The sequence below is a fragment of the Helianthus annuus genome, chromosome 2, assembly GCF_002127325.2.
Source record: "Helianthus annuus cultivar XRQ/B chromosome 2, HanXRQr2.0-SUNRISE, whole genome shotgun sequence".
Classification (NCBI taxonomy): domain Eukaryota; kingdom Viridiplantae; phylum Streptophyta; class Magnoliopsida; order Asterales; family Asteraceae; genus Helianthus; species Helianthus annuus.
The window spans coordinates 23,406,572-23,419,587 of record NC_035434.2 but is presented as its reverse complement, the minus strand read 5'-3'; the positions used below and the strand labels follow the sequence as shown (position 1 = coordinate 23,419,587).

Here is a 13,016-nt window from a genome sequence, read left to right as displayed (position 1 = left end):
ATTCGACCATTTTATAGCTTTACCTCCTTTTACATATAAACATACCATCCTACAAAACGTTGAGGATCATAACGACATGTGAGGATTGTGAGTGGTCCGAAAGCAAAAGATGCATCCATTTCATCTTTTTAAGTTGTGCTCGGGGATGGACAACTCAAGCCGAAACTTAGGACCATCATAGTGGTGCAAGACTGGCCTAAAAGCATCTTCTTCCAATGCTTTGCAAACTTTCCTTATACGGATCTTCACCTGATTTAGCACAAACTAAATGAGATTGCGTGACGCAGACAAATACCATGCATCGGATCCGTCAAAGAAAACATGATACATATTATACCTGAGCAGGAAACCGAGATTCGCCTTTGCGTTTCTTGTCCTCCCAAGCACGAAACCGAGATTCGTCTTTACAAATAATTCAAGTGAACTTAATTTACATATTTAATGAGGCAATAATTAAATTGTTTTTGTTGATTCTTACGTAGGTGCTTTGTATAAATTTGAGATATGAGTCTACATTAATTCCAAAATTTGGAGTGTGAGAATACAAGTCAAAATGAGCCATTTATCACAACAAGAAAGAATTGGATGGAGGCCCAATTGTGAAAGAACTGTATTTGTTGGCCAAGTAGCGATTTATGAGGCAGGCCCACATACATACTTTTTGAAATCCGCCTGGGCCTTTAATTTGTGGATGTGGATCTGTGTATTTGAATCAAATTGTGATATTGTATTATCCATATAAATACAATATACATACCTTCTGCCATACGATACACAACACAGAAGACGTATACGAGATGCACAGGAGACAATTTGGAAAGGATCTTGAGGATGAATTCAAGAGTTGGAGAAAGAATTGATACGAGAATGAACCGAAAGCTGAAGAATTAAAGATTCGGCAAATCGTTAGTCTTTATTATTCGTTTCTTTTCGTTTAATTTTGTTCAATTATGGTATTAGCTACTAAAGAAATTTGTTTTGATTATCTGAGCATGATTCTTGGCTAGTTTTATCATACTACCTAGGTCGCGATGAAGTTAGAACTATTGTTTTGATTTTTTATTTTGATTTTTTCATACGACGTGGTGACACAGCAACCCAAGTGTCCAGTTAGGGGTGATGGGAGCCAAAGTGAAAGTTGGGAGTGGCAACGGCCAATTTTGGTTAGTTGAGGGTGATAAAATCTATTTCCCCTATTTTTAATTTTGAAGACGTTAACGTTTAATTAATATACTTTATTCGTCATGCATCATTCATTTTTTAAAATATATATACAGTTGTGTTTAATAAAATTTCAATACTCGAACTCGTGAGTATTCACAGGTAATAACCTAGTTTATATATATAGAAAAAGAAACTTATAACATATCCATTGAGTTTAAAAGGATCAATTCAGATGTTTCGAATAACATTAGGGAATCATAGTTTTCATTTACATCAAGTGCAGATCACAAACATAACCTGTAATCCAAAACTGAAATCCAAATCTTGGGATAATATAAGGGTGGGATCAATACAAAATTAGTTTTAAGTATAGAACCATATGAACGCATAATCACTCATACTTATTGTGTATTTGCATGTAAGATAATTCAAAAGTAGTGAGGGAGATAAGTAGAAACGAATAAATAGCTACAAGGTCTTTCATGCTTAAAGCAATAAACGAAAAGGTTTACCTAGGGGCGGTTCAACGGGGAGTGAAATAAATAAAGTGCTTTAGGCCTCCATTTCTCTAGAGCCTCAAAATCTAAAGAAAAACATATTAATTTACGTGATTTTGACTTTGAGATTATTAACACTGAAGTTTATAATCTGTAGTATGCACATATAGAGATTATTTATAAATGATAGGATCTAAAGCAAAAAAAAAAATTATTAAAATGGCCCCAATTTTATTATTCCCTATGGGTCTAAAATATTTTAAACCCGTCCTACCTGATAGTTTTGGACGTTCATAGTTTTTACTTATTATTTTAATCACAACTAAAGCTTTCAAAAAATGAATATATATTTTACGTATCAACTGAATTTTTTATTTTATTTTATTTTTTTTGTAAACTTCGTAAAAACAATATGTTCGATTAATAAAACATTCGAAATAAATCACTGAGTTTACTATATTAAAAAATTTGGTACACTATATATCTATTTGATTATTTTCCATACACGTGACCTTCTCTCTCACACCTTTCTTCCCCACGCAACTCTCTTTCCTCTCTATTTCTTAATAAAATATAAGTATTATTTTATATCTTTAATAATAATAAAGTATTATTAATTTCCACCAACCCAGCACCGTTACCGTTGACCGTTACTTCATGAGTGAAGTGACCACGAAACATCTGTTAAAGTAAGTTACTACCATCTTTAAATAATAATAGTATAGATTCGGACATTAGATTTTCTGATGGTAACGGTTTCATGTCTCATGTTTTTCAGTTGAAAGTCCTACTTCTGAGGAAGATTCTGTTATAATGTCCAAGAATTTCCAGAAACTAGCATCGAAAGGGATGTTTTCTGGATCGATGCGTGCAATCGGGGGCACCAACGAGGCCACTCCAACCATATGTAGTAGTACACTCATACTCGTCAGTGTTGTACGTGTATCTGTTACTTAAGTATGCTTATGTGGTTAAAAATTACCGGTTGAGACATCTATTACGCAAAATTAAATATTATATTCACAACAATTAATACACCTACAACTATTAGACAAACAGGCAGTCACAGCCTCAAAATCGATATGATATATCATATAATGGATTAGGATCAAATACAAAGGATCCTAATTGTAAGAAGTGTAAGAAGGATTTATAGAGTGACAAGTGTCCAATAACCTAAAAAAACCCACTACACAAAAAAACCCACTACAAAAAAAAAAAAAACCTTAAACATCCACCACCACCAAAAACCTAAACCCCCCCCCCCACACACACACATCACCCACCCTAAAAAAAAAAAAATTTTTTTTTTTGCCGAGGGGGTGGGTGTGGGTGTTTAGTTTTTTTAGATTTTTTTTTAGGTTTTTGGGGGGTTGGGGGGGGGGGGGTGTTAGGTTTTTTTTTTTGGGGGGGGGGGGTTAGGTTTTTTTTAGGTTTTTGGGGGGTGGGGGTGGGGGGGGGTTTAGGTTTTTTGGGGGTTTTTTTGTGAGGTATAGTTTTTTTTTTGTTTTTTTTTGGCCGGGGGGGGGGGGTTTAGGTTTTTTGGTTGGGGGGGGGGGGGTTAGGTTTTTGGGTGGTGGTGGTGGGGGGGGGTGTTTAGTTTTTTTTTAGATTTTTTTTAGGTTTTTGGGGGGTGGGGGGGGGGGGTTAGGTTTTTTTTAGGTTTTTGGGGGGTGGGGGTGGGGGGGGTTTAGGTTTTTTGGGGGTTTTTTTGTGAGGTATAGTTTTTTTTTTGTTTTTTTTGGCCGGGGGGGGGGGGTGGGGGGGTTTAGGTTTTTTGGTTGGGGGGGGGGGGTTAGGTTTTTGGGTGGTGGTGGGGGGGGGGTGGGTGTTTAGGTTTTTGGTGGTGATGTAGTGGGTTTAGTTTTAGGTTATTAGACACTTGTCACTCTATAAATCCTTCTTACACTTCTTACAATTAGAAGACTTTGTAGAATAACTTGACCCATCATATAATATAATCCATTAAAGTATGAAACCTGCTGAGTGGTCATATATTAATCGATATGAATCAAACTGGAATCGTTTCGATCTCTTCTAATTTTGTAGCTTTCCCTGTTTTTGTTGTGTTTTGTTTCTATGTTCCTTCGAGCTTCTTGCTTGCGGGTCCGTTCTAATGAAGTGCCGTCTTTCAAAAAAAAAAAAAAAAAAACTCATCCTCCACCGAACATAAAAGTACGATGAGATTGATCCAATCATCCAAACTAATTATTCTATTGGTCCAACTCCCACCAATGACCAAACCACTTATAACGACCCTAAAAGTTTTGACAACATCTTTTTCTAGTTTTAGTGTGGTCTGTGATCCACGCGGTGTGGTGGACCCCTTCCATTATCTCTTTAAATAATATCCAACTCACCAACAAATTGATTGCAGCTGAATCTTAAACACACACACACTACAGTTTGAGCTTCAACTGATTTATAATAATAATGGTCGTGATTAATCATCAGGTGGAAGATGATCACAGCACAACTTCAATTATTGCAGCATCAAAAGAGTAAGATAATTTGTTGATTATATACAATTTGTTTTCATTTTAATACTTTATATAATATGTTACATTGTTTTTTTCATAGGGATGACTTGAAGCGAGAAATGATCCGTCTATACCAAGGGAAGTTTGAGGATGATAATAACGATGGATCTCGGGTTTCTGAGTATATGTTTTATCTTAATCTAGTATCTGCTTTGATGCTTATGGATTAAGTTGAATTTACTTACATGAAACTGCACAATATGTTTATGAATTGTGTTGTTAGGGCGGATATGGAGCTAATGATCCGCGTATATAAGGATACTATATGCCCTATGATTTGTGCAGAGGTGAGTTTCACTATATATCTCTTATTTTATATGATTTTGCTGTTATATTGCCTTAATCTGGGCTTGAGCTTGTATCTTTAACAAGGATCAGTTTTGTTGGCTCAGTTGTTGTCTGGTCCGAACAAGCGGCCCAACCCGTGAGCCAGGGTTGTTGATTTCTTGTTAGTCAAGTAGGATTAGCATTACAAATAGATGTTACTGAGTTAGGGTTAAAAAAAGTGAGATTGTATTGAGTTTTTGAGTTAGAGGTTGTTTGTTTAGCTCTTAATGATGCTCGTAATGGTTCAGAACTCTTATTGGTTAAACACTTGATGGTTCAGACTGTTTGTTTCGCAAGCAGATGTCTGAATAATTCAGACATTTTCCTTTGAATGGTTAAGCATTATACTGAGTCTGAATGGTTAAGACCTCTTATCTGAATGGGTCAGATATTTGTCTCTGAACGGTTAAGCATTATACTGTCTCTTAATGGTTCAGACCTCTTACTGGTTCATCACTTAATGGTTTAGACCTCTTACTGGTTCAGCACTTACCCATTCTGAAGTTGCCAAACAACCCCTTATATTTTCTTTATACAAGTTGTGGGAGTTATCCAAATTCACGTGTGTTTGATTATCACTTGGGTCGGGACTTGAAATTTTTTTTTTTTTTTTTTTTTTTTTTTTTTTTTTGATATTTCCAAATTAACATCACCATTAGAAGGTTAGAGCAAATTACAAATCATGGGTTGGTAGACGGGCAACAAGCTGCGCCGCCACCCCCTTTTGAATTGCAAATCCTACTCGGCTAATCACTAACAGGGCTAAGGACTTGAAATTTATCTTGTAAGGAAACATACAAGATAAAAGAGCATAGTTTTGAAAGGAAAAGGTTGATAATACTAAATTTATAAACACTTGAATTAATAACATCCACAATTCATGCTTTCTCCACAAAGTAAAAGAAAACAATCAAAATGTTCAAATTTTGGAGGAAAATTGTCATTAATCACTAACAGGGCTAAGGAGTTTGGGTCCGAGTGTCAGGCAAACCGCCTATGGCATCTGCCGAAAAGCTGGACTCGTTGCACCATCTTTGTCCATATTTTACGGGCTAGTAACTCTAGACAGATCAAAAGTTATGGCCGTTTTAAGTTGACCTATCTATTTATATGTATTAACTATATCTCAGCATGTGATTTTGAGTTTTGTTCAGTTATATGTAGTAATGCTTACTGTTGCTTCATGTGTTCCAGATCAACAGAAAGCAGCAAGAGTTTGTTTTCAGGATAAAAAAGAAATTCGGCTTCGATTTGTCGACATGGATGACATGGTAAGGAATACAACCATCAACTTTAAATACAGAAATTGATAGATCTTGTATCTTACACATACCTTATACTTTATCAGGAATCTTCATAACATGGAGAGTCCTTCAGGATCACAATCTTTGCACCTCAAGTTCTTAAACGGAATCTCGACACCAATCACTACAGGAAAGGTTTGTCGGAAAGAAGAAAATAAATAGTATAGGGGGCTAATATGTAACATGGTGTTCTATATAAGCACCATTTCTTTGTAACCCTAAATGATGAACACAATACAATTCTCAATACAATTCAAACCCCAATTGCTGTGTTTGTCCTCTACACTAGACAACATGGTATCAGAGCAGTGTTGATTTTAAACACTTTGCTCACCATCAATCCAACCTCAAACCAGAAAAAAAACCAAAAATCAAACTCTTGATTTACCTTTTGCGTCAGCACCATTATTCGTTGCAAGAACCCTAAAAAATTCTATTCTCTCAAAGAAAGCATCACAGCCGAATACCTTTTTTTTTTCTTTGAAGGAGTACTTCTCAATTATTGGTTCTCATGTGTTAAGCATATCCATTTGATTGCTAAAACCCTATTGGTTTCAAAATCCAAATCTTCAGATTCCTTTTCTTTTCCTTGATATTTTCGTTTCTTTTCCTTGATAAAACAAATCGCCGCCTTCCTTATTTAACAAATTCGCTGTCTCCTAAATCCCTATCTTAAATTCGCTGCATACTTAATTCCGCTGTCTCCTGGTATCTTAAATCCGCTGCCTTTTTATATGCCCGGTTTGTAACGTTGGGTCCATCGGTAGCGGATTTCTTAGTTGCGGCCGATTTTAAACCTTGAACGCGAGTTCAAGTTACCAGTGTATTTAATAAATACGCTGGTAAGCGAACGTCATTCTCGGGCGTCGTTGTGTTGGCGGACTTAAGTCGCTCAGTTCGGTTACCGGCGAATTTGATAAGTCTTGAACGCGAGTATACGGGCTCTCAGCGAAGTTAAAAAAAAAAAAAAAAACCAATTGAAAAAAATGGAAAGCAATCATGGGAAAAATAGTGCTTGGATATTTGATTCTGGTGCTACTGACACCATGACTTTTGAACCATTGGACATACGCTCAACGAGCCAACCTCAAAAAACTAAAATCCATACAGCAAACAACGGAACGATGCAAGTGAAAGGAGGAGGAGTAATTGAAATTTCACCAACTATGAAATTGTCAAACTGCCTCTATGTTCCGTCCTTATCACACAAATTACTGTCAGTTAGTCATATTACCAAAGAGTCAAATTGCACGGTACTAATGCACCCTACTTTCTGTCTCCTACAGGATATCAGGACGGGTGTGATTATCAGACGTGGTATTGAGCGCCAAGGATTGTACTATGTGGATGAAGTGGCTCACCAGGGTACTGTGATGTTGGCTCATGGAACTGATAACCGGGAAGCCTGGCTATGGCATCGACGTTTGGGACATCCATCCCATGGTTATTCGCACCTTTTGTTTCCAAAATTCTTCCCTTCAAATGGGAAAATAGATTGTGAAACCTGTCTTCGTGCCAAAAGCCATCGAAACCCGTTCAAACCTAGCAATACGAAAGTTGCTTCACCTTTCTCATTAATCCATTCTGATGTGTGGGGTCCTGCTCCTGTGATGGGAGGGCAGGGTCTTCGGTACTTTATATTATTCGTGGATGATTGCACTCGCATGACATGGGTATATTTTAAAAAAAATAAAGCCGAAGTTTACGAAAAATTTGTCATGTTTTATGCTATGATTCAAACTCAATTTCAAACTCAAATCCAAATCCTTCGATCCGACAATGGGGGGGAATTTGTCAATACATCTATGAAACAATTCTTTACAACCAAAGGATTAATTCATCAAACCTCTTGTGCCCATACCCCTGAACAAAACGGTGTTTCCGAACGGAAAAACCGCATTATTCTTGAAATGACTCGAGCCCTTTTGATCGAATCTCAAGTCCCTAAATCCTTCTGGCCGGAGGCAGTTGCAACCTCCGTGTATCTGCTGAATCGGCTTCCCACAAAAGCTCTTAAATTCAAGACTCCCTTAGATTGTCTGTCTAAATCTGCCAATATTCCCCATCCTCTTACACTTGAACCTCGAATCTTTGGGTGTACCGCTTTTGTCCATATACCCAAAACCAACCGAAACAAACTTGGCCCATGTGCTGAGAAATGTGTATTTGTCGGCTATGGGATCGATCAAATAGGTTACCGGTGTTATAATCCAACAACTCGTCAAATGTTCACCACAATGAATGTTGACTTCCTTGAAACAAAATACTTTTATAACGCCCAACTCAGCGGTCACGGGGAGAACGAATGTATAGACCCTCTGAGCTGGTTAACCCAAATTCCCTCATCTGAAGAAGTCACAACAGAAAACTATCACAGTACTGCGAGTCCTTCAAACACAGACACACAATCCACGGAGCACAGTACCACTGAAGAAAGTCCATCCAACGTGATGCCTGAGGTAAGAAATACCGAGAACCCTGAATGTTCTACGTCTTATAACTATGAGACAACAGGGGAGCATATAGAACCGGCAACTACAGAACATGTTGATCCAGTTGTTGAACAGGTTGAACCAGTTGTTGAACATGTTGAACAGGTTGAACCAGTTGTTGAACATGTTGAATCAGTTGCAGCGGAGACTACCGGAAGATACTCTCTTCCACCTAGAGCCAATAGAGGAGTTCCTCCAAAACGGTACTCCCCAGAGAAGGAAACCAGAAATTCAAGATATCCTGTAGCTAATATGGTCAACGGGAACTTATCTAACAATGCAAAAGCATTTGTTGCTTCTCTATACACTGAACAGATACCTAATTCCGTAAAGGAAGCTCAAGGTAAGAAGAACTGGGAAGAAGCAATGGAAGTGGAGATGCGTGCTCTTATGAAAAACAATACATGGGAGAAGTGCATTCTTCCTAAAGGAAAGAAAACTGTTGGATGCCGGTGGGTGTATTCGATTAAATATAAACCAGATGGTTCCATTGGAAGATACAAAGCCCGGCTTGTAGCCAAAGGGTACACTCAGACGTATGGGATCGATTACTCTGAGACATTTTCTCCGGTTGCAAAAATGGATACTATCAGAGTCCTTTTTTCCGTTGCAGCTAATAAGGATTGGCCCCTTCATCAATTTGATGTTACAAATGCATTTCTTCATGGAGACCTAACTGAAGAAGTTTACATGGAAGCACCTCCAGGTTTTTCAGGGGGTTTTAAAGATGGGGAAGTTTGTAGGTTGAAGAAATCTCTATACGGGTTAAAACAGTCTCCTCGGGCATGGTTTGGAAAGTTCACCTTGGCCATGAAAGAATACGGGTACCACCAAAGTAACGCTGATCATACCTTATTCCTCAAAAGGAGGAACGGCCTCGTAACTTGCTTGATCATATATGTGGACGACATGATTATCACCGGAGATGATGTAGAAGAAATAGCACAACTGAAAAGGAATTTGTTTTCAAAGTTTGAAATGAAAGACCTTGGGAATCTCAAGTATTTCCTTGGAATTGAAGTTCTCAGATCTAAACGGGGGATTTTCATCTGCCAAAAGAAGTATGTTCTTGATCTCCTGGCAGAAACTGGGTTGATTGATTGTAAACCAGCTGATACGCCAATGGTGGTGAACCACAATCTTCACATGGAACTCGATGGAAAGCTCGCAGACAGAGAAAGATATCAAAGGCTAGTGGGCAAGTTAATTTATCTTTCCCATACTCGCCCTGATATAGCTTACGCTGTTGGAGTGGTAAGTCAGTTTATGCACCAACCACAAGTCGCCCATATGGAAGCTGCTCAGAGAATTCTAAGGTATCTCAAGGGAACCGCAGGCCATGGTGTGTTGTTCAAAACAAATGGGCATTTAACTGTTGAGCTCTACACTGATGCAGACTGGGCAGGAGATAAGGGAAACCGAAGGTCTACATCAGGGTACTTCTCCTTGGTTGGCGGAAACCTAGTTACCTGGAGAAGTAAGAAACAGAAGGTGGTTGCTCTGTCAAGTGCAGAAGCAGAGTTCAGAGGTATAGCTCGAGGGTTAAGCGAAGTTCTTTGGATCAGGAAGCTGCTAGAAGACATTGGTTTTTCACAAAAGGCTCCTAGTAAAGTTATGTGTGACAATACCGCTGCAATACAAATCTCAGAAAACCCAGTTCAACATGATCGAACAAAACACGTGGAGGTAGATCGACATTTCATCAAAGAAAAGTTGGAAGGAGGAATCATAGAGCTCCCGTATGTAGCATCAAAAGATCAACTTGCAGATATCCTCACAAAGGCAGTCACGGAAACGCGTTTAATAGCTGTTTGAGCAAGTTGAGCATTGGTAACCCCACTACTCAACTTGAGGGGGAGTGTCGGAAAGAAGAAAATAAATAGTATAGGGGGCTAATATGTAACATGGTGTTCTATATAAGCACCATTTCTTTGTAACCCTAAATGATGAACACAATACAATTCTCAATACAATTCAAACCCCAATTGTTGTGTTTGTCCTCTACACTAGACAACAAGGTTATCCAAGGAAACGATCAAAACTCGTTTTTAGTAGCTTTGGTAGATGAGGTCTCGGGACAAATTGTAACTACAGGCGTTGCGGCTGCAATGGAAGTTGAAATAGTCGTTCTTGAAGGCGAATCTAGCCATGATGAACCGGATAATTGGACTTCTGATGAATTTAACAGTAGGATTGTTAAAAAATGGAACGAGCAGAACGTGCTTAAAGGAAATACTTTTGTGAAACTGAATGAAGGTACTGTTTATGTAGATAAGATTTCATTCACACACAATTCAAAGTGGAAGGGGAAAAGAATTTGCAGGATCGGTGCAAGGCCCGTGAATGCGGTTTTTCCCACTCGTGTTAAAGAAGCGAAAACAGAATTGTTCCTCGTTGAGGACAAACGCAACGACAGTGAGTTTTTTTTTTTTTTTCCGAACACTGAAAGTTATTCTTAACTAGGTAAATATGATGCGTTAATTAATAATGTCTATAGAAATATTTTATTCCAATAGTTTAAATTTCGAATGAAACGCCTTACGAGACTGTATGCGTCAAAAATAGAGGTTGGGGAACTTTCAACCCTTTTGCCCTTTTTTGCCACCTCTAATTGCATATGGTGAAGTTGCTTCTATTGCCTAGTTTATCTAGTTAACTTAAGATGGTTTCCTAGGATACAATGTACAAGATAATTTTATTTGAGTTAACGAGTAAATGCCATACGATCACCGCTTATGATTTGACTTTGCAGTGTACAAAAAGCACGAAATTCCATCCTTATCCGACCACTTATATCGATTACACAAGATTTCACACCGCAGTTGCTACAAACGATTGAGTTCAGAACGCGTAAAAACTGTGATGGACCTCCTTACTCTTCATGCTATAAATCCACAAAGGCTAAAAGATGTAACTACTTGTTTTTCCATTACCCTTTTGTCCACCAGTGGTTTTTAAAGGCTCTAGCAACGCTGTCCTATTTTGCAGATACTTAAAGTTAGTCACAAAACATGGAAGATCATAATGGACCATGCAAATATGTGCAAGGATGATAAGTCAAAGGGGACATACTTGTCTTATTATCCAAGAAATGGTCAAAAGAGTAACGGTGTGGCTTTTAATGTTTCCGGGCAATTGGTGGGCATAGTTGCAGAATCTAAATTTGTTTCCAGCGATAAGCTTCCCGATGACAAAAGGGTATGTTTTCTTTAGTTAATCTAGTTTCATGAATATCTCATAAGTATGAAACAACCTTAAATAATGATAAGTAAGATAGCCTTATGGACCAAGCCTGATAGTGTCAGTAATTTGTAATGGTGGCACTTTTAATTTCAAAATTTCTAGGGGTGGCAAGATGGGCGGGTTGGGTAACAGACTCAGAGTGATTCAGGTGGAAACGGGTCGGTTTTATATAGGTTGACCCGCAATTTTTTTGTCAGTTCGCAATGAAACGTGATATTTGTGAGACTAATATTTATACCAACAGGCTGATGCTCAGAAGCTAATAGCATCTTCATCTGAACACTGGAAGGAGGTAGTCTCTTTCAATGACCAAGATTTACTTATCAATCATCTTCAACAACGCGCCATCTTGAACCCGTTGTCCCATAATAACCTTAATGTGGTAATACCTCAGACATTTGACCCAAGTAATCACACAAACCTAACTTCTCCTAAAAGTCAAAGCCCCAAGCGGCCTGCCTCTGAACACGCGAGCTCAAACTCCCCAAAGCAACCACGATATGATCATCCAAAGTCGAGTCCCAGCTCTATGACTAGTGTTGGTATGGATACTAGTATCCGCCGTGAAGCGAACAACTTGCAACTACCTCTAGATGATGGTGATATTTCTATGTATCTCAATCTGGATCTGCGTGATAGACGATGGAAGATTGTGTGGTGTGCGGTAGGATGGATTTCCGTGATGATAAAACTACGAAAGGAATGAAATCTTGTCATCACGATGCATCTATAGTGATAATTACTTCAATAGAACATATAAAAGACTTGTGACTGAAAGGTGACCCCAATTTGTAAATGCTGCGGAGGAACACTGTCTTTCTCCTGCGTTTGCGAGCTGATGTAGGAGGAAAGTTGTGAGTAGATTAAACGATTGTTATGTCCAAATGTTGTCTCAAGACGATATCAATTTGTTTGTGTACTTATTCCTAATTATAGGTTTGTGTGGTTTGCTTGAATGTGCTAAATCTTGTTTTGACTATTTTTGTAAATTTTTATTTGTATATGTAAAAATTTATAGGCACGGCTTTGTGTTAGAACGTATACAATCTATGTTAGGGTATATGCACGCAGAAGCAACACACAAACGATTAGTCTGCAGAAAATAAATGAACATGAGAACAAAGATCTAGGGTTTCTAACTTATTCCCCAAGAAATAATAAATGGGCTAAATCTACCCCAAACCAATCTAGCCTCCATAATTATCCAAGTATAAGTCACATAAGATTATGTTACGTAATGAATAACTTAGCCAAAGTAAATTATTTTGGGTCAAACTGGACATGGGTCATACGGTTCATCATAACTGGCAATAAGTACAAAAGTTTTTTTTTCTCTAGTTCTTATATTCATTTCATGCGTACACAACCAGTGGGAAGTTTAGGATTTCTGACCAGGGGGTCGAAAACGTATATACCTAAAAAATTCTATACGAAAACAACATACGGGGC

General features: G+C 38.1%; 1 protein-coding gene across 2 annotated transcripts; it reads left to right on the top strand.

Moving 5' to 3' along the window:
• Positions 1 to 4,020: 4,020 nt before the first annotated feature.
• On the top strand, positions 4,021 to 12,570 carry LOC118483970. 2 transcript variants are annotated; one of them, XM_035979794.1, is made up of 8 exons: positions 4,021 to 4,162; positions 4,242 to 4,322; positions 4,425 to 4,488; positions 5,723 to 5,799; positions 5,877 to 5,967; positions 11,077 to 11,234; positions 11,313 to 11,522; positions 11,812 to 12,570. In XM_035979794.1, exons 1-6 carry the CDS (start codon positions 4,095 to 4,097, stop codon positions 11,161 to 11,163), a joined length of 468 nt encoding a protein of 155 aa, XP_035835687.1. In that variant the 5' UTR covers positions 4,021 to 4,094; the 3' UTR covers positions 11,164 to 11,234; positions 11,313 to 11,522; positions 11,812 to 12,570. The 2 variants fall into 2 exon arrangements, with proteins under 2 accessions (XP_035835687.1, XP_035835686.1); XM_035979793.1 differs by lacking the exons at positions 4,021 to 4,162; positions 4,242 to 4,322; positions 4,425 to 4,488; ... (1 more) ...; positions 5,877 to 5,967; positions 11,077 to 11,234.
• The last annotated feature ends 446 nt before the right edge of the window (positions 12,571 to 13,016 follow it).